At 53.6% G+C, this 27761-nt stretch overlaps 2 protein-coding genes across 2 annotated transcripts; one reads left to right on the top strand and one right to left on the bottom strand.

The window, feature by feature from the left end:
• The first annotated feature begins 8812 nt into the window (after positions 1 to 8812).
• LOC127566498 (tubulin alpha-1C chain-like) lies at positions 8813 to 11301 on the top strand. Its single transcript, XM_052008934.1, has 4 exons — positions 8813 to 9038; positions 9139 to 9287; positions 9669 to 10349; positions 11005 to 11301. Exons 1-4 carry the CDS (start codon positions 8918 to 8920, stop codon positions 11299 to 11301), a joined length of 1248 nt encoding a protein of 415 aa, XP_051864894.1. The 5' UTR covers positions 8813 to 8917.
• A 6574-nt stretch (positions 11302 to 17875) lies between these two features.
• LOC127566496 (tubulin alpha-1C chain-like) lies at positions 17876 to 20381 on the bottom strand. The gene is made up of 4 exons (XM_052008931.1): positions 20156 to 20381; positions 19907 to 20055; positions 18845 to 19525; positions 17876 to 18189 (listed from the first exon to the last, which is right to left on the bottom strand). The coding sequence occupies exons 1-4, from the start codon at positions 20274 to 20276 to the stop codon at positions 17893 to 17895; spliced, it is 1248 nt and encodes a 415-aa protein (XP_051864891.1). The 5' UTR covers positions 20277 to 20381; the 3' UTR covers positions 17876 to 17892.
• Between the last annotated feature and the right edge of the window lie 7380 nt (positions 20382 to 27761).

Consider the following 27761-nt stretch of genomic DNA (forward strand, 5'->3'; position numbering starts at 1 on the left):
CGCGTTCATGCAAACACACAGTGAAATGCATCGATTTGCGCAGAGTGTTCTGGGGACAGACCGCAGCTGTCCGGTGCCAACATAACACGCCCACAACTTCCTAACCCGTGCGTCTTTGGAATGTGGGAGGAAACCGGAGCACCCGGAGGAAACCCACGCAGTCACGGGGAGAACTTACAAACTCCTTACAGACAGCGGCCGGGATTGAACCCGGCGCTGTAATAGCGTTACGCTAACCGCCAACGAGTTCCCAGGGGAAGGGATGAGGCAGGTGCCATCACGGCGTTTCAGAGGTAGTCGTGTAACAGGAACGCAGGAGGATGCAGAGCGCGGTGCGGCTCGGCCAGGTCCACCACGGGTGCAGCTCTTCCCACCGTCGTGGAACATGGGACACGAGGCGATGTCTCAGGAAGGCGACGTCCATCATCGGGGACTCCCCACCATCCGGGCCCTGTCCTCTTCTCGATGCTGCCATCGGGCAGGAGGTGCGGGAGCCTGAAGACCCCACCCCTCAAGGTGTGCCAAACGCTTTCTCCACCACAATGCCTACCCCTGACTCCACTTCCAGTGAACCACGTACTTGCACTCCAAGCTCTCTCTGTTCTGCAACACTCCCCGGGGCCCCACCGTTCACTGTGAAAGTCCCGCCTTGGTTAGTCTTCCCAAAATGCAACACCTCGCACTTACCCGAATTAAACTCCATTTGCCACTCCTCGGCCCAGTTCCTCAGCTGATCAAGATCCCCCCTGTGAATTTTGAGACCTGATTCATTGTCCGCTGCACCACCTGTTATCGTGACATCTGCAAACTTACCAACCATGCCTCGTACATTCTGATGCAAGTAGGTGATCTAGATGACAAAGAGCAATCGGCCCCAGCACTAACCCCCCGATCACCTCCCCCCCCCCACCACCAATCAGTCCGAGAAGCAACCTTGCACCATCATCCTCTGAGTTCACCTACCAAGACCATCGTGCATCCAGTCAGCCAGCTTTCTGGATTCCGTGCGATCTGACCTTCCAGAGCAGCCCACCATGTGGAACCTTATAAACAGCCTTACTAAAGTCCAGGTGAACCACGTCTACCCCCCTGCCCCCATCAACTTTCGTAGTCACCCAATCGAGAGGTCTTTTCCCAGTGTGGAAGCGGCGTAGCTTCAAGGTGAGAGGGGACAGTTTCTCGGAGATGTACGAGGCGCGCTGTTCCACTCCGAGAGCGGTGGGCGCCTGGACCTCACGGTCAGGGGAGGTGGTGGTGTCAGACCCGGTAAAACAGTTTAAGAGTGTAATGTGGAGGGTAGCGGCTGTCACGTGACCACAGTGTGTGTGTGTGTCTCTCTCTCTCTCTCTCTCCCTCTCTCTCTCTCTCTCCCTCCCTCCCTCTCTCTCTCTCCCCCCTCCCTCTCTCTCTCTCTCCCTCCCTCCCTCCCTCTCTCTCTCTCTCTCTCCCTCCCTCCCTCTCTCTCTCTATCTCCCCCCCTCCCTCTCTCTCTCCCCCCCTCCCTCTCTCTCTCTCTCTCGCGCTCCCCACCCCCTCCCCCCCCCACCCTGGTCGGATGACAACACTGCCCTTACATGGTCGGAAGACACCCCACTGTCAATCAAGGTTTGGCTCCACCCCTGCCCATCACTTGACCATTTAAACACCTCTGTACCTCGCCCCGGGCCATTGGCCTGTTTGAACTACCTGAGCTCGACCCCCCAGCAGTCTAAAGGGTGCCACATGCTTGGTTCTGTTTCCTTTGTGTCCGATGGATGCCGAGGTAAGCTGTGCACTGTTTAAGAGAAATTAGTTAGGATCTCCCTGCAGCGTAGATCTGTGCCTGCACTGAAACAAGGGTGGAAGGTATCGGATTGACTGTTCATTGATTGTCTGTACCCAGTTCATTGTGTGTGCGTGTGTGTATCTTACCCTTGTTGCAATTTTCCCACTCTCACTATCACTGGTGTGTGTGTGTGTGTGTGTGTGTGTGTGTGTGTGTGTGTGTGTGTGTGTGTGTGTGTAGCCCCCGTTAACTTCTCCCCGCGTTTGTCTTTGTAAATAAAATCCTTCCTCTCTGAGACTGTGTTCAGAGTCCTTGTCGTATGAGACCTCGTAACTGTTTCGCAACAAAGAGGGATTTAGACAGGGATGGGATGCAGGGATGAGGGTCAGGAGCGGACAGAAGGGATTAGGTTGGATTGACATCAAGGGCGGTGCAGACATAGTGGGCCGAAGTTCCTGCTCATGTGCTACGTTCTAAAGGACAGCCGACTGTTTGACTTCCGAATGCTTGCCGCCCTATCACTTTCAGAGATCCTTGTACAGGGACACGCTGGTCCCCCCTGACAACCGGTACCTCATCCCCGAACGAGTGCTGCACATTTCGACCAAAGCACAAAGCGCCGACCCCGCAGGTAGTTGGGGACGTGGGGGGGGGGGGGGTGGTGGGGGTTTGGGGACCCGAGCACTCGAGGGAAACCTACGCGGTCACAGGGAGAAGGTGCAAGTTCCACACACACACACACACACACACACACACACACACACAGAGCGGCGGAGGTCGGAATCGAACCCGGGTCTCCAGCGCTGCGAGGCGGCGGGTCCACCCGTTGGTTGGGTTGTTTTAGAAGCATTGAAACATTCATGAACAACAGTACTGAAACAATTTTAGATTTTTGAATTATAAGCACAAATATATGTCAATGATTCAAAGCTGTTCGAAGGATTTAATTGAATAAATATAACGTGAAAGTAAACGATATGAACAAAATGTACATCTTTCTTGTTGCATTCCAGTTCAGACACGGTGCGAGAGACCAATTTTAATGCGAGGTAGAACGACAGAGCAGGTCTCCAGTCCTGGGAACAGTCCCCAATCACCCGACTATCCATTCGGAGTCTGACGGTGCAAAGGGTGATTGACAGGGGCCACGGACAGGTGCCTGCTCCGTCTGGGGGTGAGGGGTGGGGAGGGTCAGTGCTGTCTGAAATCCTGGGGATATCCCTGCTAATTCTGGAATTGGAATTGGTAGTTGGTTTATTATTGTCAGGTGTACCAAGATACAGTGAAAAGCTTTTGTTTGCCTGCCGTCCATACAGGCCCTGCAGTACAGGCCCTTCGGCCCACAATGTTGTGCCGGCATTTTCTCCTACTCGAGGATCTATCTAACCCTTCCCTCCCACATAGCCCCCCAATTTCTCTATCATCCATGTGCCTATCTAAGAGTCTCTTAAATGCCCCTAATGTATCTGCCCCCACAACCTCTGCCGGCGGTGCGTTCCACGCACCCACCACTCTCTGTATAAAAAACCTACCCCTGACATCCCCCTTATACCTTCCTCCAATCATCTTAAAATTATGTCCCCTCGTGTTAGCCACTGTCACCCTGGGAAAAAGTCTCTGACTGTCCACTCGATTGATGCCTCTTGTACACCTCTATCAAGTCCCCCCTCATCCTCCTCCTCTCCAAAGAGAAAAGCCTCAGCTCACTCAACCTGTCCTCATAAAACGTGCTCTCCAATCCATGTAACATCTTGTTAAATCTCCTCTGCACCCTCTCTAACGCCAGACAGTTCATTCCGTGCAGGGGTACATCGAGGTAGTTAAAAGGAAAACAGAATGCAGAACATAGTGTTACAGTTACAAAGTAAGTGCGGTGCTGATGAGCAAATAAAGTGCAGAGGCCACGACGAGGTAGATTGGGAGATCAACAGTTGTACGAGAGATCCGTTCAAGAGTCTAATAACAGTGGGGTAGAAGCGTTCCCTGAGCCTGGTGGTACGTGCTCTGTACCTCCTGCCCGATGGGAGCAGGGAAAAGAGATGTCCGGGGTTGGAGGGGTCCCCGACATATAATTGCTGCTCACCCGAGACAGCGAGTCAATAGAAGGGACGTTGATTTCCGTGAGGGCTTGGGCTGTGTCCACAGATCTCAGAGCAGTTCTCAGAGCTCAGAGATCTCAGAGCATCCGGATAGGATGCCTTCTATGGTGCATCTGTAAAATTGGTGTAGGTCATCGGGAACGTGCCGAATTTCCTTAGCCTTCTATTTTGGCCTTGGTTGGAACACGTGGCTGGACCAGGACAGGTTGCCGGTGATATTTACACCTGGGAACGTGAAGCTCTCGACCATCTCCACCTCAGCACCACCGATACATCAGGGACGTGTTCTCAGCCCCGCTTCCTGAAGTCAATGACCAGCTACTTCGTTTTGCTGATATGCTGGTCTCGCGTTTAATCTTTCCTGGAATAGCGATCGTTAGGGATGTCATGGCTTGAATGGTATTGCTGGATCTTATTTGTAGGAATCGGTGAGAATCTAGCTTGCAAATTGATGGAGAGGTGTGTTCTTGGTTTATTCATCCCCGATTGCTTGATGGGAATCCAATAATTGTAGGCGGAAGGGTGACCTTGTGGAGGTTTATAAAACCATGAGGGGAGGAGATAAGGTAGATCTAAAACTAGAGAGCACAGGTTTAAAGTGAGAGGGGAAATTAAAACCACGATATTCCTGGAGGGACTCGGCAGGCCGGGCAGCATCCGCGGAGAAAAGCAAGCGGTCAACGTATCGGGTCAGGACCCTTCTCCAGGACTGGAGATTGGAAAAGGGGGAAGCCCGATATATAGGAGGGGAAAAGCAGAGCAGTGAGAGGTGGACAGAAGAGGAGAGGCGGGGTGGGCACAAGGAGGTGATAGGTAGATGCAGGTTCAGAGATGGTGATGGGTAGGTGCGGGGGAGGAGAGGAGGGCAGATCCACCAGGGGGTCGGTCAAAGGTAAGGAGGGAGATTAAAAAAAAGCGCTGTCTGGCCTCTTGAGTTCCTCCAGCATCATAGCTTTATTCATCTAGATTGCAGCATCTGCAGTCCTTTGTTTCTCTGAAGATTTAAAGGGGAACCGACGGACAACTTTCTCACCCAGAGGGGGGGGGGGGTGGGTGTGTGGAACGAGCTGCCAGAGGAAGCGGTAGAGGCGGGTTAAATTACAGACATTTGGACAGGCACACGGACGGGAAAGTCTGAGACGGATGTGGGCCAAACGCGGGCAAATGGGACCAGCTTGGATGTACAATATGGTGAGCACGGACCATTTGGGCCAAAGGGCCTCTTTCTGTGGTGTGTAACCCGATGACTCCAAGTCAAGGTGATCTCTGGCAATCGATGATGGTGATGTAGTTGATAGACCTGGGGCTCATTGAGGATGCGATGATTGGTCGATTGCCAGCGATGGATCTCCCATGTGTAGGTAACATCACATTCATGGGGGTGTGGCGGGATTTGGGAGACAGGGTGACGGGCTCGTGTGGGGCTGATTTGAGAGGCTCTGGTTTGTAGCAGCCAGAGCGATGCCAAAGGCTTGGGAGGACACGGGGAAGATATGCTGAGGCGCACTGAACAAAGCAGGAAGGTCATGTAATCTACACCGGGCCAGTGTTAACTGGGAACATCGCTGACAGCTGTGGACTGCCCCCCCCCCCCCCACCTCCGTAAACCATCCCACTGTGAGCTCTCCGCAGACAGGACATGGAACAGGCGTGACAGGACAGGGTCACGGAAACCAGCCTCCCCTCCGTGGACTCCGTCTTTATTCTCGCTGCCTTGGCGAAACAGCCAGCATAATCAAACCCCCACCCACCCCCGAAATTCTCTGTTCTTTCCTCTCCCATCAGGTAGGAGGCTGAGGACAGGTAACACCAGGCTCAAGGACAGCTTCTATACCACTGTGATAAGAAAATTGTATGGTTCCCTTATACGATGAGATGGACTCTGACCTCACGCTCTACCTTGTTGTGACCTTGCACCTTATTGCACTGCACTTTCTCTGTAGCTGTGACACTTTACTCTGTACTGTTATTGTTTTTACCTGTACTACCTCAATGCACTCTGTATTAATGTAACTGCACTGTGTAATGAATTGATCTGTACGATCGGTTTGCAAGACAAGTTTTTCACTGTAACTCGGTACAATACAAATACAGGCGGATTAGAAGGATTTCGGAACTGACATCTTGTGGAAAGGACGATTTGATAGGTTCCAAAGGCTCAAGCAAACATTCTGATAAAGAGGGAACAAAATGTGTGCAGGAATTGTCGGACAGCACCAGCAGGAATGTGAGGAAGTTAAATAAACACAAGGCGGGTGTACATGAGGACAGTACAAGTGCAATGAAGAGCGAAGCAAAGGTTTTGAAGATACAGTGGCATGTAAAAGTTTGGGCACCCCTGGTCAAAATTTCTGTGACTGTGAATAGTTAAGTGAGTAGAAGATGAACAGATCTCCAAAAGTCTTAAAGTTAAAGATGAAACATTCTTTTCAACATTTTAGGCAAGATTAGTGTATTAGTTTTGTTTTGTACAACTTTAAAGTGTAAAAAGGAAAGGAGCACCATGCAAAGGTTTGGGCACCCCAAGAGATCTGAGCTCTCAGATAACTTTTACCAAGGTCTCAGACTTTCATTAGCTTGTTAGGGCTGTGGCTTGTTCACAGTCATCGTTAGGAAAGGCCAGGTGATGCAAATTTCAAAGCTTTATAAATACCCTGACTCCTCAAACCTTGTCCCAACAATCGGCAGCCGTGGGCTCCTCTAAGCATTAAAATCAATAATGCCCACAAAGCAGGAGAAGGCTGTAAGAAGATAGCTTTCAGGTAGCCTTTTCCTCAGTTCGTAATGTAATTAAGAAATGGCAGTTAACAGGAACGGTGGAGGTCTGGAAGACCAAGAAAACTTTCCGAGAGAACTGCTCGTAGGATTGCTAGAAAGGCAAATCAAAGCCCCCGTTTGACTACAAAAGACCTTCAGGAAGACTTAGCAGACTCTGGAATGGTGGTGCACTGTTCTACTGTGCAGTGACACCTGCACAAATATGATCTTCATGGAAGAGTCGTCAGGAGAAAACCTTCGCTGCGTCCTCACCACAACCTTCAGTGTCAGAACTTTGCAAAGGAACATCTAAACAAGCCTGATGCATTTTGGAAACAAGTCCTGTGGACATGAAGTTAAAATAGACCCTTTGGCCGCAATGAGCAAAGGTGTGTTTGGAGAAAAAAGGGTGCATAATTTCATGAAAAGAACACCTCTCCAACTGTTAAGCACGGGGTAGATCTCTCATGCTTTGGGCTTGCGTTGCAGCCAGTGGCACGGGGAACAATGAATTCAATTAAATACCAGCAAATTCTGGAAGCAAACATCACACCGTCTGTAAAAAAGCTGAAAGTGAAAAGAGGATGGCTTCTACAACAGGATAACGATCCTATACACACCTCAAAATCCACAATGAACTACCTCAAGGGGCACAGGCTGAAGGTTTTGCCATGGCCCTCACAGTCCCCTGACTTAAACTTCATCGGAAATCTGTGGATAGACCTCAAAAGAGCAGTGCATGCAAACCTCACATCTCACAGAATCTCACAGAACTAGAAAACTTTTGCAAGGAAGAATGGGTGCAAATCCCCCAAACAAGAATTGAAAGACACTTAGCTGGCTACAGAGAGCATTTCCAAACTGTGATACTTGCCAAAGGGGGTGTGACTAAGTACTGACCATGCAGGGTGCCCAAACTTTTGCTTCGGGCCCTTTTCCTGTTTTGTTATTTTGAAACTGTAAAAGATGCAAATAAAAATGTAATCTTGCTTAAAATATTAAAGAAATGTGTCTTCAACTTCATCCCTTACGGAACTCAGGTCGTCTTTTACTCGCTTAGCTGTTCACAGTAACAGAAATTTTGACCAGGGGTGCCAAAACTTGTGCGTACCACTGCAAACAAATCCACAAAATGCTGACCCAGGAGGTGACCCAACAGCAGTCCCTCCGGAGACCAGCCACTGAAGATGACCCTGAGACGGGAAATCAGGAAAGGACTCGTCAAGATTGCAGTCCTAGTTAAAGACTGGGGGATATCTGCCGTCAGGTAGTTGGATTTGGAAGTTGCGAATGGAAACGAAAGAGTTGTAAACAGTTAACGAGTCTGAGCTACACAGTGAATCTTTGAGCTGTTTGAATCGATAGCGCTTGATAAATATATTGGGTAAACCCATAGCCTGGTGTGTTTTATCGGGTGTAGCAGGTCGGTGGCGCTTGGTCTGAGTTGGGGCCACTTGTTCCCGGGCCACTGAGGGGGTTGATGGGCCGGAATCTGAGCGCCGTCGACCGTCAATGGACACGTTCGTCGATCCGCCTTTCGCGCCATCAGTCAATCAGCGCCGAGCACCGTCGAACCTTGTGTGTTGTGTTTCCCGCGGCAACGGCGGCCCTTTGATCTCGCTGCCCAATCAGAGCTCGGCTCAGCGCCAAAGTTCCCTCCCGGCAGCTATAAAGAGACGGGTCGGCGCCGCGCGTCACAGTCCCGGGAACGGCGGGAGGAGGAGAACATGGTGAGCGCGCCGGAGCACCGTCGGGGGCGCGCGTTGTTCCACCGGGAGCGGCGGGCAACGTCCAGCAGAGACTGGACACAGGACGGGGGGGGGGGGTGGGATTGGACGTGGGTGACTGGGAAGTCCGGAGGGCCAGAGAGACCCGGCGCAGGGAGGGGAGGAGAAGGCGCGGGGAAAGCGGGTCTGAGATTCCCAGGGAAACGAAGGGCTCCGGCCGGCGAAGGGGAAGTGGGGTGAGTGGGAATTGCAGACGTGGTGGGACTGACACGCGTCGCCACACCTTCGGGCGCTCCGTACGGGTAATCTCCGCCAGCTGGGGGTTGCTGCGAGTGAGCCCTGGGCAGGGACACCCGGAGATAGACGGGAGTTACGCAAACCTCGGAGCGAGCAGATCGCGGGCGCACAACCGTATACCAACTGTCTTGTATTTAAACATCCAACCGAATGTTTCCCCCGCCCCCCAGCGCGAGTGTATCTCGGTCCACGTCGGCCAGGCCGGCTGCCAGATCGGCAACGCTTGCTGGGAGCTCTACTGCCTGGAGCACGGGATCCAGCCGGATGGGCAGATGCCCAGCGACAAGACCATCGGAGGGGGCGACGACTCCTTCAACACCTTCTTCAGCGAGACGGGGGCGGGCAAGCACGTTCCGCGGGCCGTGTTCATCGACCTGGAGCCCACGGTGATCGGTAAGGGCCCGGCGGTTGTTGGAGAGTTGGTCTCGCACAGATTTAATGCAGCGTGTGTTCAATTCTCCCGTTCTCTCTCTCTCTCTCCCCTGGCCCACAGACGAGGTCCGGACCGGCACCTACCGGCAGCTCTTCCACCCCGAGCAGCTCATCACGGGCAAGGAGGATGCGGCCAATAACTACGCGCGGGGCCACTGCTCCATCGGCAAGGAGATCGTGGACCTGGTGCTGGATCGCATCCGGAAGCTGGTGGGTTGCGGACCGACTGCAAATCGGCGTCGGGCGCCCCACGCTCTCCTCTCCCGCTGTACCCCATTCCCAGTCCATTCCCGACTTCTGCACCGACCGGCCGCTCCAGGATTCCCACTGTCATCTCTCCCGCGCTCTCTGAGATACTCAGGACGCCGTCTCCCCCTCTACCGGGAACCGGCGGAACCCTCACTCTGCCACACTGCTCCTTCCATTGAAGACCTTCCCCAAGCGCAGCCGACATTTGTCCCAATGCCGTGTTCTATGACATCCCGGGAGGTTTAATCGGCCCTTCGAGCCTATGCTAGCTCACGGAGCAATCCCACACCCTCCCTCCGACACTCTGCCCGCATTGACCGGTTGTATTCTCTCCACCCTCAGGCCGACCTGTGCACGGGACTGCAGGGGTTCCTCATCTTCCACAGCTTCGGCGGCGGCACCGGCTCGGGCTTCACCTCCCTCCTCATGGAGAGACTCTCCGTCGACTACGGCAAGAAATCCAAGCTGGAGTTCTCCGTCTACCCGGCGCCACAGATCTCTACCGCCGTGGTCGAGCCCTATAACTCGGTGCTCGTCACCCACTGCACCCTGGAGCACTCCGACTGCGCCTTCATGGTGGACAACGAGGCCATCTACGACGTGTGCCGGCGGAACCTGGACATCGAGCGCCCCACCTACACCAACCTCAACCGCCTGATCGCGCAGATTGTGTCGTCCATCACCGCCTCGCTGCGCTTCGACGGCGCCCTCAACGTGGACCTGACTGAGTTCCAGACCAACCTGGTGCCCTACCCCCGCATCCACTTCCCGTTGGCCACCTACGCGCCCCTGATCTCGGCCGAGAGGGCATACCACGAGCAACTGTCGGTGGCCGAGATCACCAACGCCTGCTTCGAGCCGGCCAACCAAATGGTGAAGTGCGACCCCCGCCAGGGCAAGTACATGGCGTGCTGCATGCTGTACCGCGGCGACGTGGTGCCCAAGGATGTCAACGCCTCCATTGCCACCATCAAGACCAAGCGGTCCATCCAGTTCGTGGACTGGTGCCCGACCGGCTTCAAGGTGAGTCCGTGTGACCCAACACCTGGTCCCTGTCAACCCGTGGGTTCTGTCCTTCTCACCTCCCTCCACCCCACATGAACGACATGGCCTTGCACAGCTGCCCCTCCGCTCCGGCGCACGAATGGACCGGACCCCTCCCGCCACAGCGTGGCAAATGCTCTGCGCCCTCTGTGCCCAGATCACCGGCTCTCTCCGCCTCAACCGCGCCAACCGCTGTGCAGGTGGCAACAATCCGAATTAACGCAGACGATGCTGGATCTCCGCTGCGGGTCGGGCAGCATCTGTGGAGCGGGGGGACGATGAAGCTTTCCGATCGGTGACCTTCGATCAGGTCACGGGTTGTCCACCGGAAGCGGTATCTCTACTCTCCCGGGACACCACCTACGGATGGTTCGGTGAGGGATTCCCGGGATGTCAATCCCAGCGGTACTGGAGTGGAATATTCGATCCCATCTACTCCTGAATGCGTTCCCCTGACGCAAGATTCTCCCGTCCGCACCTGCAGCGTTGAACTGTCCCAGAGAGTGTCGGCGGAGTCAGTTCCTTTCAGGGACGGGCAGGCGCCAACTAAATCAATAGAACTTTATCAGGTCTAAAGGTGAAGTGAATTGGTTGGAATAAAGTGAAATTTGATGCAACTTTATCACCCCCGCAGGTTGGCATCAACTACCAGCCCCCGACCGTGGTGCCCGGCGGCGACCTGGCCAAGGTGCAGCGCGCCCTCTGCATGCTGAGCAACACCACGGCCATCTCCATGGCCTGGACCCGGCTGAACCTCAAGTTCGACAAGATGTACGCCAAGCGGGCCTTCGTCCACTGGTACGTGGGAGAGGGGCTGGAGGAAGGCGAGTTCCAGGACGCGCGGGAGGACATGGCGTCGCTGGAGAAGGACTACCAAGAGGTGGCGGTGGATTCCGCCGAGCTCGACAGGAAGGGCGAAGAGGAAGAGTAAGATTTATCAATGTAGAAGTTCAGAGTTTACTTTTATTTAATATATTGTTATGCATATTACGGAAATAAAGGTGTTGTAAATAAAATTTGTGTCTATTTCCAAGTTGCGCACGCATACATTTGGGGAACACGGGTTAAGTGCTAAATTGGGGAAATCCAAATATAACAGTGTCAGGCAGGAGCCGGGGAGCGTAGGTTGGGAGCGGCTCTTACTTGGGAAGTCCATATCTCACATGGTTGAGTCGTTTAAAGACGAGCTGGACCAACCTGTCAATATGAGGAAGAATAGGGAAGGTTGGGGAGCCTTGGATGACGAGAGGTGTTAGTCTATTTAAACAGTAGAAGGACACGGCTGTAAGGTTTTATAAGGGATATAATGAAAGCAGGAAAGGAGTCAAAGAGGGAATCAGGAGGGCGAAATGGGGTCTTGCAGTATCGTATCACAAGCAATTGCGCGGCGCTTCACATATACATGCGTTAAAAAGTACAAGCGTCACTGGGGTAACACAAGAGCAAAGTGTGGGGGGTGGGTGCTGATTTAACCCTGGAGGCAGAGGCAGTCTATAAATTTAGAGGTTTGAGTTTAATTTTATTCAATATATATTTTTATAATAGTAATGGTGTTATCAGTGAAGTTTTGTGCTTCGATGTACGCATGAGTTTGAAGAGCTCATTTTTCGTTTTACGGCCATAAGAGGACGGGACTCGAAAGAAGAATGCCTCCATTCCGACGGGTGCAGAATGACGAATTCTTGATCTCTCCCCTTCTCCACGCCGCCACTTTCTCTCGCCACCCCTTTCTGCAGGGAGGGCGGTCTTCCTGACTCCCTGGTTCGCTCATCCCTCTCTCCGTCTCCCCTCTCACCCGACGCTTTCCCCTGCAGGAGGCGTGACGCCCGTCCCTCGCTGCACCTCCTCCCTCACCACCATCCCGGGACATGAACTTCCCTTCCAGACGAGTCAGCGACTCGCGTACACCTCCTGCAAGCCCGTCTGCTGCATCCGGTGCTCCCGATATTGCCTCCTTCTCATCGGCGCAGACCGGGCGACCGATCTGCCGGGCACCCGCGCTCCGTCCGCAGTGGCCACCTTGAGCTGCCGGGTCTCAGCCGTTGTAGCTCCCCTCCCCACTTCCCATCCCGACCCGTCAGTCCTCTCCTTCCCCTGTCAGATTCTACGCCCTGAGTCAGCTCCCGGCCTCCCCAGCCTTCCGTTCCCCATCTGTCTGTTGATTCGCCTCACCCGAATACGCCCATCACCCGCCATCTCTCCATCCCTCCCCCCCCCCCCCACCCCGCCTCACCTCTTTTACCGGCCATCTCCCCTCCTGCACTGATGCAAACGTGATTTTTATAAATGACTTGGACGAGGAAGTGTAGGGGTGGGTCAGTAAGTCTGCGGATGACGCGAAGGTTGGAGGGGTTGCGGATAATGCAGAAAGTTGTCGTAAGTTCCGACGTGATATCGACAGGATGCAGAGTTGGGCGGAGAAGTGGCAGATGGGAGTTCAATCCGGAAAAGTGTGAAGTGACACACTTTGGAAGGTCGAACATGAAGGCGGAGTACAAGGTTAGTGGCAGGATTCTGAGCAGCTCACAGGAACAGAAGGACATTGGACTCCAAGTTGATGGATCCGAAACGTCGACCTGTTTCCACCGCCGACCTGACCACCTGATTTCCTCCAGCGGTTTGGTGTTTGCTGTAAAATGGAATCTCCGCAGTCCTCACCGAGTAACTATCGCCACTAAGAAATAGGAGCAGGAATGAGCATACTTTCTACAAGCCAACAACACTCAGGGGCCATCGCCAGTACCCTGGGCGAAAGCCTATTTGATTTTTGTCGACAACCTACGACCAGTTTAAGTGTTGGGTCACTCCCACCGCCCGCACGCCCAGAGTGCGGTACTTTGCACCATGTACGACAGCAGCTTCTTTTAGAGACCTTCGTCCCGTTCCCGCACCTCTCACGTTAGTAGTCTCTTGGAGTTAGAAGCGCTAGAGCAACGCCAGCTCCCACCGGCTCACATGCCCTGGCGGCTTTGACACCTGTCACCGATCTTTGTTCAGCACTGGGTCAAACTTCTGAAGCTCCCTCAGCGCTGTGAGAAGACCCGCGCCGGTTAAGAGGTACAGGAACACCTCTCGACTTTGGTTGGGCCAAATCTGGAGTATTGTGTACAGGAAGGATGTGGAGTCTTCGGAGAGGGCACAGAGGAGGTTCACAGGAACAGACCCCTCGCCCACCGTCTAGTGTTGAATTAATTAAACTAGTAACTAAATTAATCCCTTCTACCTGCACCATTTCCGTATCCCTCCGTTCGCTGCACATCCATAAGCCTCTTAAACCCCTCTATCGTATCTGCCTCCGCCCCCATCCCTGGCAGCACATTCCAGGCACCCACCGCTCTCCGTGTGTAAGGCAACCTGCCTTTGAATTCTCCTTTGAACTTTCCCCCTCTCACCTTAAATGCATGCCCTCTAATATTAGACATTTCCACTCCGGGATAAAGATACCGGTTGTCTGCTGTCTCTGCTCGGAAGGCTTTCCACTCCAGGATATCCGAGATGTCCAACTTCTTTTCTGACCGGGGCGTTCCCCCTCCCCCCTCCCCCCGACTGTGGTGGAGAGAGCTTGCACCCGTATCTCTGCCATTTCGCGCACCTACCGTCTCACCCGCAGCCCTCCCAGACCCAACAGGGACAGGGTCCCCCTTGTCCTCGCATTTCATCCCACCAGCCAACGTATCCAACACATCATTCTCCGCCGCTTCCGCCGTCTCTAACGGGACCCCACCGCCGAGAATATCTTCCCGTCCCCGCCCCTTTAAGCCTTTTGCAGGGACCGCGCTCTCCGCGACTCGTTTACTCCACCACCACCAACCCCCCCCCCCCCCAACCTACCCATCCCACTCCCACCCCGGGATCTTTCCACTGCCCCCATCATAGGTGCGTCTCCTCTGCTCTATCTGTGCCTCACATAATCTTATAAACTTCTGATAGAAGTCTCCCCTCAGCCTCCGCCGCTCCTGAGAGAACAATCCAAGTTTGCCCAACCTCTCCTGATAGCTCATGCCCTCTAATCCAGGCCAGATCTGGAGTATAGTGTGCAGGAAGGATGTGGAGTCTTTGGAGAGGGTACAGAAGAGGTTCACAGGAATAGAACATAGAACATTACAGCACAGGATCAGACCCCTCGGCAACTATTCTTAACCGGGGCTTCCACCCACCCCCCGACTGTGGTCGAGGGAGCTCGCACCCGTATCTCTCGCGTTTCCCGCTCCTCCGCTCTCGCCCCCTGGTGAACCTCTTCTGTACCCTCCCCAAAACCTCCACCAAGTTATCAGATAGGCTTTTTCCCCAGGGTGAAAGTGTCAGATACTGGAGGAGATAAGCTTTAAGGAGAGAGGGCCACAGTTTACGAGGCGAGATGTTCTTACACAGTGTTGTGCGTGTCGGGGAAGGTGTTGGGAACAGAGACATTGATACAGGCATATGGACATGCGGGGAATATCATGTGCAGGTCGGGGAGACTTAGTTTAATTTGGCGTCATGGTCGGCACAGACATGGTGGGCCGAAGGGCCTGTAGCTATGCAGTACTGCTCCCTGCTCTATGTTCTGTGTTCTCATTCTGAGGGACATTTCTCAGGGAAGAGGAATCTATTTCTGGTTTGGCCAACGATGCTGGCGCGCCCGGGGTTAATACAATAACTTAATACCCCAGGATTTCCTCAACAGTTCTTCAGACTGGAGGGTTACTAGGTTGGGGGTATCTACGGATCAGCGGGTCATAGAACCATCGAACCATAGAACAGTACAGCACAATACAGGCCCTTCGGCCCACCATGTTGTGCCGACCTTTAAACCGCGCCTAAGACAATCTAACCCCTTCCTCCCACATATCTCTATTTTAAATTCCTCCATATGCTTATCTAACAATCCCTTGAACTTGACCAACGTATCAGCCTCCACCACCACCGCCCCAGGCAGCGCATTCCATGCACCAACCACTCTCTGGGTGAAAAACCTCCCTCTGACATCTCCCTTGAACCTCCCACCCATTACTTTAAAGCCATGCCCCCTTGTATTGAGCATTGGTGCCCTGGGAGAGAGGCGCTGGCTGTCCACTCTATCTATTCCTCTTAATATTTTGTACACCTCTATCATGTCTCCCCTCATCCTCCTCCTCTCCAAAGAGTAAAGCCCGAGCTCCCTTAGTCTCTCCTCATAATGCATACTCTCTAAACCAGGCAGCATCCTGGTAAATCTCCTCTGCACCCTCTCCAACGCCTCCACATCCTTCCTATAATGAGGCGACCAGAACCGGACACAGTAAGTGTGGTCTAAGCAGGGTCCGGCGGCATCTGTGGGAGGGAAAGAACTGTCGACGTTTCGGGTCGTGACTGACGTGGAGCTGAGAGATAGCGGGCGGCACGTTAGCGTGAGGCTATTTACAGGGCCAGCGACCCGGGTTCAATTCCAGCCACAGAGTTATGAGAGAGACGAGTATGGTAGATAGGTGATTCCAACATCTGCATTCTCCAAGGTTCAGTTCGAGTTTCGCCGAGGTTTACTGAGCTCTGGTCTCACTGCGGACTTACCCTCCAGTAAATACGTTTGACGTGTTTCCAATGAAGTTAATTTCCTCTCCCCCATATGTTTGCACTTGCCATCCCCCTCTCACCCAGTGGTTCACAGTATCACCTCGCGTCCTGATCAGATTCCAACAAGTTATAAATCCCGTTTATCACCCTCCTGATTCTGTCTCCAAATCCACGCTCCCATCCCGCCTTCTGTCCGTCATCCATCACCCCTGACCGGTCCCCCAATCACCTCCCGGCCCCTTCCTCACTTTCCCCCTCTCCTCCTTATACCTGATAAGATACTTATTTATTAGTGACACGTACATCGAAACATACAGTGAAATGCATCTTTTTGCGTAGAGAGTTCTGGGGGCAGCCCGCAAGTGTCCGGCGCCAAGACAGCACGCCCGCAACTGTACATCTTTTGGAATGTGGGAGGAAACCAGGGCACCCGGAGGAAACCCACGCAGACACGGGGAGAACGTACAAACTCCTTCCAGACAGCGGCCGGAATTGAACCCGGGTCGCTGGCGCTGTAATAGCGTCACGCTAACCGCTGCACTACCGTGCCTGCCCCAGATATACCGTGCCGTGACACGTCGAACCTCCTGAAGCTTCTTGAAAAGTAGACGTGCTGTCGCGCCTTCTTCACGATTGGATCAATATGCTGGGCGCAGCACAGGTCATCTGAGATATTAACACCCCGGGAATTTGAAGCCGATGGTTCTCTCCACCTCCGATCCCACCAGTGACAACAGGAACGTAGACTGACACCTTCCCCTTTCATGAAGTCAACTACAAGCCCCTGGGTTTTCTCTTGACGTTGAGCGAGAGGTGGTTGTTGAGGTTCCACTCCACCAGGTGACCCAGGTCACCCCTGTACGCTGACTCATCCGCACCCGTGATTCGTCCAACAACACCGGGCTCTGCGGCGCATTTGCGGGTGGCTTTGGAGCTGTGTTTCGCCGCTCAGAGAGAAGAGCAGGGGGCCAGGCATGCCCCTATCCTTGGAAAACCGATGCACAGACTTCCTCGGGCTGTGGGTCACACAGATTCACCTTGAAGCCGGTCGGGCACCATGGCACGAACTGGATGGACCGCTCGCTCTTGATGGCGGCAGGTGGTGAGGGAGGAGGTGCAGCGAGGGACGGGCGTCACGCCTCCTGCAGGGGAAAGCGTCGGGTGAGAGGGGAGACGGAGAGAGGGTTGACCGAACCAGGGAGTCAGGAAGACCGCCCTCCCTGCAGAAAGGGGTGGCGAGAGAAAGTGGCGGCGTGGAGAAGGGGTGAGATCAAGAATTCGTCATTCTGCACCCGTCGGGATGGAGGCATTCTTCTTTCGAGTCCCGTCCTCTTATGGCCGTAAAACGAAAAATGAGCTCTTCAAACTCGTGCGTACATCGAAGCACAAAACTTCACTATTACTATTTTATATACATATTGAATAAAATTAAACTCTGAACTTCTCAGTTAATACACTTCCTCTCAGTTATCAAACAGCCCACCCGCCCCACTTTACTCTTGAGTTACCCCAGTGACCTTCTTACATTTTAACGTATGTATGTGTGAAACGCCGCGCAATTGTTTGCAATTATGACTCTCCAAGACAAAATTTCGCCCTCTGACTCCTTTCGTTATATCCCTTATAAAACCTTACAGCCGCTTCCTTTTACTGCTTAAATAGCCTAACACATCTCGTCATCTAAAGTTCCCCAACCTTCCTCATATTAATAGGTTAGTACTGAATTTGGACCAGCTGGTCTTTAAGCGTCTCTACCATGTGAGATATGGACTTCCCCAATAACATCCTCTCCCAACCTACGCTCCCCGGCTCCTGCCTGACACTGTTATAATTGGATTTCCCCAATTTAGCACTTAACCCGTGTTCCCCAAATGTGTGCGTGCGCAATTTGGAAATCGACACAAATTTTATTTACAACACCTTTATTTCCGTAATATGCATAACAATATATTAAATAAAAGTAAACTCTGAACTTCTACATTGATAAATCTTACTCTTCTTCTTCGCCCTTCCTGTCCAGCTCGGCGGAATCCACCGCCACCTCTTGGTAGTCCTTCTCCAGCGACGCCATGTCCTCCCGCGCGTCCTGGAACTCGCCTTCCTCCAGCCCCTCTCCCACGTACCAGTGGACGAAGGCCCGCTTGGCGTACATCTTGTCGAACTTGAGGTTCAGCCGGGTCCAGGCCATGGAGATGGCCGTGGTGTTGCTCAGCATGCAGAGGGCGCGCTGCACCTTGGCCAGGTCGCCGCCGGGCACCACGGTCGGGGGCTGGTAGTTGATGCCAACCTGCGGGGGTGATAAAGTTGCATCAAATTTCACTTTATTCCAACCAATTCACTTCACCTTTAGACCTGATAAAGTTCTATTGATTTAGTTGGCGCCTGCCCGTCCCTGAAAGGAACTGACTCCGCCGACACTCTCTGGGACAGTTCAACGCTGCAGGTGCGGACGGGAGAATCTTGCGTCAGGGGAACGCATTCAGGAGTAGATGGGATCGAATATTCCACTCCAGTACCGCTGGGATTGACATCCCGGGAATCCCTCACCGAACCATCCGTAGGTGGTGTCCCGGGAGAGTAGAGATACCGCTTCCGGTGGACAACCCGTGACCTGATCGAAGGTCACCGATCGGAAAGCTTCATCGTCCCCCCGCTCCACAGATGCTGCCCGACCCGCAGCGGAGATCCAGCATCGTCTGCGTTAATTCGGATTGTTGCCACCTGCACAGCGGTTGGCGCGGTTGAGGCGGAGAGAGCCGGTGATCTGGGCACAGAGGGCGCAGAGCATTTGCCACGCTGTGGCGGGAGGGGTCCGGTCCATTCGTGCGCCGGAGCGGAGGGGCAGCTGTGCAAGGCCATGTTGTTCATGTGGGGTGGAGGGAGGTGAGAAGGACAGAACCCACGGGTTGACAGGGACCAGGTGTTGGGTCACACAGACTCACCTTGAAGCCGGTCGGGCACCAGTCCACGAACTGGATGGACCGCTTGGTCTTGATGGTGGCAATGGAGGCGTTGACATCCTTGGGCACCACGTCGCCGCGGTACAGCATGCAGCACGCCATGTACTTGCCCTGGCGGGGGTCGCACTTCACCATCTGGTTGGCCGGCTCGAAGCAGGCGTTGGTGATCTCGGCCACCGACAGTTGCTCGTGGTATGCCTTCTCCGCGGAGATCAGGGGCGCGTAGGTGGCCAACGGGAAGTGGATGCGGGGGTAGGGCACCAGGTTGGTCTGGAACTCAGTCAGGTCCACGTTGAGGGCGCCGTCGAAGCGCAGCGAGGCGGTGATGGACGACACAATCTGCGCGATCAGGCGGTTGAGGTTGGTGTAGGTGGGGCGCTCGATGTCCAGGTTCCGCCGGCACACGTCGTAGATGGCCTCGTTGTCCACCATGAAGGCGCAGTCGGAGTGCTCCAGGGTGCAGTGGGTGACGAGCACCGAGTTGTAGGGCTCGACCACGGCGGTGGAGATCTGCGGCGCCGGGTAGACGGAAAACTCCAGCTTGGATTTCTTGCCGTAGTCGACGGAGAGTCTCTCCATGAGGAGGGAGGTGAAGCCAGAGCCGGTGCCGCCGCCGAAGCTGTGGAAGATGAGGAACCCCTGCAGTCCCGTGCACAGGTCGGCCTGAGGGTGGAGAGAATACAACCGGTCAATGCGGGCAGAGTGTCGGAGGGAGGGTGTGGGATTGCTCCGTGAGCTAGCATAGGCTCGAAGGGCCGATTAAACCTCCCGGGATGTCATAGAACACGGAATTGGGACAAATGTCCGTTGTGTTTGGAGAAGGTCTTCAATGGAAGGAGCAGTGCGGCAGAGTGAGGGTTCCGCCGGTTCCCGGTAGAGGGGGAGACGGCGTCCTGAGTATCTCAGAGAGCGCGGGAGAGATGACAGTGGGAATCCTGGAGCGGCCGGTAGGTGCAGAAGTCGGGAATGGACTGGGAATGGGATACAGCGGGAGAGGAGAGCGTGGGGCGCCCGACGCCGATTTGCAGTCGGTCCGCAACCCACCAGCTTCCGGATGCGATCCAGCACCAGGTCCACGATCTCCTTGCCGATGGAGCAGTGGCCCCGCGCGTAGTTATTGGCCGCATCCTCCTTGCCCGTGATGAGCTGCTCGGGATGGAAGAGCTGCCGGTAGGTGCCGGTCCGGACCTCGTCTGTGGGCCAGGGGAGAGAGAGAGAGAGAACGGGAGAATTGAACACACGCTGCATTAAATCTGTGCGAGACCAACTCTCCAACAACCGCCGGGCCCTTACCGATCACCGTGGGCTCCAGGTCGATGAACACGGCCCGCGGAACGTGCTTGCCCGCCCCCGTCTCGCTGAAGAAGGTGTTGAAGGAGTCGTCGCCCCCTCCGATGGTCTTGTCACTGGGCATCTGCCCATCCGGCTGGATCCCGTGCTCCAGGCAGTAGAGCTCCCAGCAAGCGTTGCCGATCTGGCAGCCGGCCTGGCCGACGTGGACCGAGATACACTCGCGCTGGGGGGCGGGGGAAACATTCGGTTGGATGTTTAAATACAAGACAGTTGCTATACGGTTGTGCGCCCGCGATCTGCTCGCTCCGAGGTTTGCGTAACTCCCGTCTATCTCCGGGTGTCCCTGCCCAGAGCTCACTCGCAGCAACCCCCAGCCGGCGGAGATTACCCGTACGGAGCGCCCGAAGGTGTGGCGACGCGTGTCAGTCCCACCACGTCTGCAATTCCCACGCACCCCACTTCCCCTTCGCCGGCCGGAGCCCCTCGTTTCCCTGGGAATCTCAGACCCGCTTTCCCCGCGCCTTCTCCTCCCCTCCCTGCGCCGGGTCTCTCTGGCCCTCCGGACTTCCCAGTCACCCACGTCCAATCCCACCCCCCCCCCCCGTCCTGTGTCCAGTCTCTGCTGGACGTTGCCCGCCGCTCCCGGTGGAACAACGCGCGCCCCCGACGGTGCTCCGGCGCGCTCACCATGTTCTCCTCCTCCCGCCGTTCCCGGGACTGTGACGCGCGGCGCCGACCCGTCTCTTTATAGCTGCCGGGAGGGAACTTTGGCGCTGAGCCGAGCTCTGATTGGGCAGCGAGATCAAAGGGCCGCCGTTGCCGCGGGAAACACAACACACAAGGTTCGACGGTGCTCGGCGCTGATTGGCTGATGGCGCGAAAGGCGGATCGACGAACGTGTCCATTGACGGTCGACGGCGATCAGATTCCGGCCCATCAACCCCCTCAGTGGCCCGGGAACAAGTGGCCCCAACTCAGACCAAGCGCCAACGACCTGCTACACCCGATAAAACACACCAGGCTATGGGTTTCCCCAATATATTTATCAACCGCTTATCGATTCAAACACCTCAAAGATTCACTGTGTAGCTTCAGACTCATTAATTCTTTACAACTCTTTCGTTTCCATTCGCAACTTCCAAATCCAACTACCTGACGGCAGATATCCCCCAGTCTTTAACTAGGACTGCAATCTTGACGAGTCCTTCCCTGAGTTCCCGTCTCAGAGTCATCTTCAGTGGCTGGTCTCCGGAGGGACTATGTTGGTCACCTCCTAGTGCAGCTGTTTGTACATTTCTTCCCGTACCTTCCAAACCATTGCTTCGCGCTCATTTGCCATTTGTATTGACTTTATCCACACCCGCCTTGTGTTTATTTAAGTTCCTCACAATCTCGTTGGTGCCGTCCGACAATTCCTGAACACATTTTGTTCCCTCACTATCAGAATACTTGATTCAGCCTTTTGGAAACTATCATGTCGTCCTTTCCACAAGATGTCAGTTCCGAAATCCTTATTATCCGCCTTTTTTTGGTATTGGTATTGGTTTATTATTGTCACTTGTACCGAGGTCCAGTGAAAAACTTGTCTTGCAAACCGATCGTACAGATCAATTCATTACACAGTGCAGTTACATTAGTACAGAGTGCATTAAGGTAGTACAGGTAAAAACAATAACAGTACAGAGTAAAGTGTCACAGCTACAGAGAAAGTGCAGTTCAGTAAAGTGCAATGTCACTACAAGGTAGATCGTGAGGTCAGAGTCCATCTCATTGCATAAGGGAACCGTTCAATAGTCATATCACAGTGGGGTAGAAGCTGTCCTTAAGCCTGGTGGTACGTGCCCTCAGGCTCCTGTATCTTCTGCCCGATGGGAGAGGAGAGAAGAGAGAATGACCTGGGTGGGTGGGGTCTTTGATTATGTTGGCTGCTTCGCCAAGGCAGCGAGAGGTAAAGGCAGAGTCCACAGCGGGGTGGCTGGTTTCCGTGACCCTGTCCTGTCACGCCTGTTCCGTGCCCTGTCTGCGGAGAGTTCACAGTGGGATGATTTACGGGGCGGGGGAGGGTGGGGTGGGGGGTGGGAGTGGAGCAGTTCACAGCTGTCAACGGTGTTCCCAGGTAACACTGGCCTGGTGTAGATTGCATGACCTTCCTTCTTATTTCAGTGGGTCTCAACATCTCTTCCCTGTATCCTCCAAAGCCTTTGGCATCGCTCTGGCTGCTACAAACCAGAGCCTCCCAAATCAGCCCCACACGAGCCCGTCACCCTGTCTCCCAAATCCCTCCACACCCCCATGAATATGATGTTACCTACACACGGGAGATCCATCGCTGGCAATCGACCAATCATCGCATCCTCAATGAGTCCCGGGTCCATCAATCACATCACCATCATCGATTGTCAGCGATCACCTTGACTTGGAGTCATCGGGTTGCACACTACAGAAAGAGGCCCTTTGGCCCAAATGGTCCGTGCTCACCACATTTTACATCCAAGCTGGTCCCATTTGCCCGCGTTTGGCCCACATCCGTCTCAGACTTTCCCGTCCGTGTGCCTGTCCAAATGCCTGTAATTGTACCCGCCTCTACCGCTTCCTCTGGCAGCTCGTTCCACAAACCCACCCCCCTCTGGGTGAAAAGGTTGTCCGTCGGGGCCCCTTCACACCTTTAGAGATGCTGTAATCTAGATGCTGTAATCTAGATGAGAAACGATATGATGCTGGAGGAACTCAGCAGGCCAGACCAGGCTTTTTGAAGCTGCGACTCCAGCTCATCAATTCTGAGCCGACGTTTCTCCAGCTTCAAGCACTGACTGCAGACGTGGTCACCGTGCACTACAGCAAGGTCCACGAGCTCCCACATCAAGCAGCTGCAGAACACCACCACGTCCTCAATCTGAACTAATTCCTTCCCTACCTAGTTTTTTTTTTACTTAAAAATTTATAACAGATAACTGGTATACCTTACCTTTACCTACCAGCTACTCGCCCGCCTCGCCCCTTTACGCCGAAGCCCCTTGAGCCAAAGCCCAAAACACTCTGCTCCCACTCACTCAGCTGCCCGCTCCGACGCTGCCCGCTGGATATGGCGGTCTTTTTAAACTGTTCGCGCATTAGGGACAGCCAGCATGGAAGGGAAGATCTTGCCTCACAAGCCTGATAGGGTTCTTTGAGGAGGTGACCAGGAAGATTGATGAGGGTAGTGCAGTAGATGTGGTCTACATGGATTTAAGTAAGGTGTTTGACAAGGTTCCGCATGGTAGGCTTCTTCAGAAGGTCAGAGGCCAAGGGATCCAGGGGGGCTTGGCCATGTGGATTCAGATTTGACTTGCCTGTCGAAAGCAGAGGGTTGTGGTGGAGGGAGTGCATTCGGATTGAAGGGCTGTGACTAGTGGTGTCCTACAGGGATCGGTTTTGGGACCTCTACTGTTTGTGATATTTATTAACGACTTGGATGAGGGGGTGGAAGGCTGGGTTAGCAAGTTTGCAGATGACACAAAGATCGGTGGTGTTGTGGATAGTGTGGAGGGCTGTCAAAGCTTGCAGAGGGATATTGATAGGATGCAGAGCTGGGCTGAGAAGTGGCAGATGGAGTTCAATCCAGAGAAGTGTGAGGTGGTACACTTTGGAAGGACAAACTCCAAGGCGGAGTACAAGGTTAATGGCAGGATTCTGGGCAGTGTGGAGGAGCAGAGGGATGTGGGGGTTCATATCCACAGATCACTGACAATCGCCTCACAGGTGGATAGTGTAGTTAAGAAAGCTTATGGGATGCTGGCGTTCATAAATCGTGGGATCGAGTTTAAGAGCTGCCAAGTAATGATGCAGCTTTGCAAAACTCTGGTTAGACCACACTTTAGTACTGTGTCCAATTCTGGTCGCCTCATTACAGGAAGGATGTGGAGGCGTTGGGGAGGGTGCAGAAGAGATTTACCAGGATGCTGCCTGGATTGGAGAGTATGGATTATGAGGAGAGACTAAAGTAGCTAGGGTTGTTCTCATTGGAGAGGAGGAGGATGAGAGGAGACATGATAGAGGTGTACAAAATATTAAGAGGAATAGATAGAGTGGACAGCCAGCGCCTCTTTCCCAGGGCACCAATGCTCAATACAAGACGGCACGGCTTTAAGGTAATGAGTAGGAAGTTCAAGGGAGATATCAGAGGAAGGTTGTTTTTTCCCAGAGAGTGGTTGGTGCATGGAATGCGCTGCCTGGGGTGGTGGTGGAGGCTGATACGTTGGTCAAGTTCAAGAGGTTGTTAGATAAGCATATGGAGGAATTTAAAATAGAGGGATATGTGGGAGGAAGGGGTTAGATAGTCTTAGGCGCGGTTTAAAGGTCGGCACAACATGGTGGGCCGAAGGGTCTGTATCGTGCTGCATTTTTCCGTGGTTCTATGGTTTATAAAAACCTCCATAAGGTCACCCGTCAGGCTACATTCTGATCAAAGAATCGGGGATTAATAAACCGGGAACACACCTCTCCATCAATTTTCAAGCTACATTCTCGCCGATTTCTACAAATAAGATCCAGCAATCCCATTCAAGCCATGACATCCCTAACGATGGCTAGTCTAGGATAGATTAAACGCGAGAACATCATATCCGCAAAGTGAAGGAGCGGGTCATTGACTTCAGGAAGCGGGGCTGAGTGCACATTCCTGCCTGTATCAGTGGTGCTGAGGGGGAGATGGTCGAGAGCTTCACGTTCCCAGGTGCAAATATCACTGAAAACTCCTCCTGGTCCAACCACGGCCAAGAACGCTCACCAGCGCTTCTACTTCCTCAGAAGGCGAAGGAAATTGGGCATGTCCCCGATGACATACACTAATTTTTACAGATGCACCATAGAAAGCATCCTATCCAGATGCATCACAGCTTGGTCTGGCAGCTGCTCTGAGATCTGTGGACACAGCCCAAGCTCTCACGGAAACCAACGTCCCTTCTATTGACTCCGTCTGCACTTCCCGCTGTCCCGGGAAAGCAGCCATTATAAGATACAAAAGCCTGATAAGACCTACCACCAGGCTCAAGGACAGCTTCAATCCTGCTGTTATCAGACGCTTGAACGGACCTCTCGTACAACTGTTGATCTCCCAATCTACCTCGTCGTGGCCCTTGCACTTCATTTGCCTGCCTGCACGGCACTTCGTCTGTAACTGTAACACTATATTCTGCATTCTGTTTTCTTTTTCACTACCTCGATGTACCCCTGTACGGAATGACCTGTCTAGCTTTAGAGAGGGTGCAGAGGAGATTTACTAGGATGTTGCCTGGATTGGAGAGCACGTCTTATGAGGATAGTTTGAGCGAGCTGGGGCTTTTCTCTTTGGAGAGGAGGAGGATAAGAGGTGACTTGATAGAGGTGTAGAAGAGGCATAGATCGAGTGGACAGTCAGAGACTTCTTCCCAGGGCGACAATGGCTAAAAAGAGGGGGTATAATATTAACGTGATTGGAGGAAGGTATAAGGGGGATGTCAGGGGTAAGTTTCTTTTTACACAGAGAGTGGTGGGTGTGTGGAACGCACTGCCTGCAGAGGTTGTGGGGCCGATACATTAGGGACATTTAAGAGACTCTTAGACAAATGAATGATAGAGAATTGGGGGGGAGGGCTATGTGGGAGGGAAGGGTTAGATGGATCTTAGAGCAGGAGAAAATGTCAGCACAACATTGTGGGCCGAAGGGCCTGTACTGTGATGTAATGTTCTATGTTCGATGGACGGCTTTTCACTGTATCTCGATACACGTGACAATAATAAACCAATTACCAATTCTAATTCCAGAATTGCCAGGGATATCCCCCGGATTTCCGACAGCACTGACCCTCCCCACCACCACCCCTCACCCCCAGACGGAGCAGGCACCTGTCCGTGGCAACTGTCGATCACCCTTTGCACCATCAGACTCCGAATGGATAGTCGGGTGATTGGGGACTGTTCCCAGGACTGGAGACCTGCTCTGTCGTTCTACCTCGCATTAAAATTGGTCGCTCGCACCGTGTCTGAACTGGAATGCAACAAGAAAGATGTACATTTTGTTCATATCGTTTACTTTCACGTTATATTTATTCAATTAAATCCTTCGAACAGCTTTGAATCATTGACATATATTTGTGCTTATAATTCAAAAATCTAAAATTGTTTCAGTACTGTTGTTCATGAATGTTTCAATGCTTCTAAAACAACCCAACCAACGGGTGGACCCGCCGCCTCGCAGCGCTGGAGACCCGGGTTCGATTCCGACCTCCGCCGCTCTGTGTGTGTGTGTGTGTGTGTGTGTGTGTGTGTGTGTGTGTGTGTGTGTGTGTGTGTGTGTGTGTGTGTGTGGAACTTGCACCTTCTCCCTGTGACCGCGTGGGTTTCCCCTGGGTCCCCGCACCCCCACCCTTCCCCACCCCCCCCCCCTCCACGTCCCTAACGACCTGCGGGGTCGGCGCTTTGTGCTTTGGTCGAAATGTGCAGCACTCGTTCAGCGGTGAGGTACCGGTGGTCAGGGGGGACCAGCGTGTCCCTGTACAAGGATCTCTGAAAATGATAGGGCGGCAAGCATTCGGAAGGCAAACGGTCCGCTGCCCTGCAGAAGAGGTTCACGAGGAGGCTGCCTGGATTAGAGGACGTGACCTATAAGGAGAGGTGCGATAGACTTGGGTTGCTTTCTCTGGAGAGGCGGAGGCTGAGGGAAGCCCTGATACAGGTTTATAAAATTACCAGAGGCGCAGATAGAGTAAACAGCCGGTATCTCTTCCCCAGGGTAGTAATGTCAAATAGTAGAGGACATGCATTAAAGCTGAGAGGGGGGAAAGTTCAAAGGAGATGTGCGGGGCAAGTTTTTTACACAGAGAGCGGTGGGTGCCTGGAATGTGCTGCCAGGGGTGGGGGTGGAGGGGTTTAAGAGGCTGTCAGACAGACACATGAACATTCAGGGTTAAAGGCAGATGGACTATTTGCAGGGAGGAGGGTTTTACTTTAATTCAGCATCGTGTTTAGCACATACACTGTGGGCCGAAGGGCCTCTTCCCGTGCTGTACTATGTTTTATAACTAGTTATTCGATCAGAACATTGTAACGGATCAAGCTGGGTGTTGCATTGAACGTTGGGGTGATTTGGGGAGCGTGGCGATGGTATCTCGATGAAGGAAAGTCTGTTCCCCGTGGACCAAACCAAAGCGACTCTCCGCCTGGTTTGTGGCATTCCGGTTATTTCTGCCGAATAAGTGCGCTCGATTTCAGACGTTCAAGGACTGGGTTTTCCAGTAACGAGGCTCTGGGCTGTGGGGCTGATGTCCCGGGTAACTGAGCAGTGGATGGGCGGTGTTGACGGGTTATTGAAGCGTTGGACCATCTGCGCTTCCGCCGAACGGGCGGCGGAGATTCAGGCGGTTCCTTCGTCCGGTTGCGCCGTTCGAATAACAGATCCGCCGCGAACCCCTTGGTTCCGTCACTCGCCCCAGCAACCAATCGGCGTTCTCGCCGCCTTTGTCTCCCCGTTCCACTCCGAACGGTTGGTCCGTCTGCGCCAATCAGAGGGCGGCCCGGCTGGACGCAACGTTCCACCGGGCGGGGTATAAATGGGCGCGTTCGGCGGGAGTTACGGCACATTCGCCGGAGC

This window comes from Pristis pectinata, chromosome 42 (assembly GCF_009764475.1).
Source record: "Pristis pectinata isolate sPriPec2 chromosome 42, sPriPec2.1.pri, whole genome shotgun sequence".
Lineage (NCBI taxonomy): Eukaryota > Metazoa > Chordata > Chondrichthyes > Rhinopristiformes > Pristidae > Pristis > Pristis pectinata.

Bases quoted from the DNA above. Each gene is read 5' to 3' on its own strand.
- LOC127566498 (XM_052008934.1), top strand. From the start codon at position 8,918: ATGCCCAGCGACAAGACCATCGGAGGGGGCGACGACTCCTTCAACACC. The intron at 9,039-9,138 runs GTAAGGGCCCGG...CCTGGCCCACAG, and splicing joins CCTGGAGCCCACGGTGATCG to ACGAGGTCCGGACCGGCACC. The intron at 10,350-11,004 runs GTGAGTCCGTGT...TCACCCCCGCAG, and splicing joins GGTGCCCGACCGGCTTCAAG to GTTGGCATCAACTACCAGCC.
- LOC127566496 (XM_052008931.1), bottom strand. From the start codon at position 20,276: ATGCCCAGTGACAAGACCATCGGAGGGGGCGACGACTCCTTCAACACC. The intron at 20,056-20,155 runs GTAAGGGCCCGG...CCTGGCCCACAG, and splicing joins CCTGGAGCCCACGGTGATCG to ACGAGGTCCGGACCGGCACC. The intron at 19,526-19,906 runs GTGGGTTGCGGA...CTCCACCCTCAG, and splicing joins TGGATCGCATCCGGAAGCTG to GCCGACCTGTGCACGGGACT.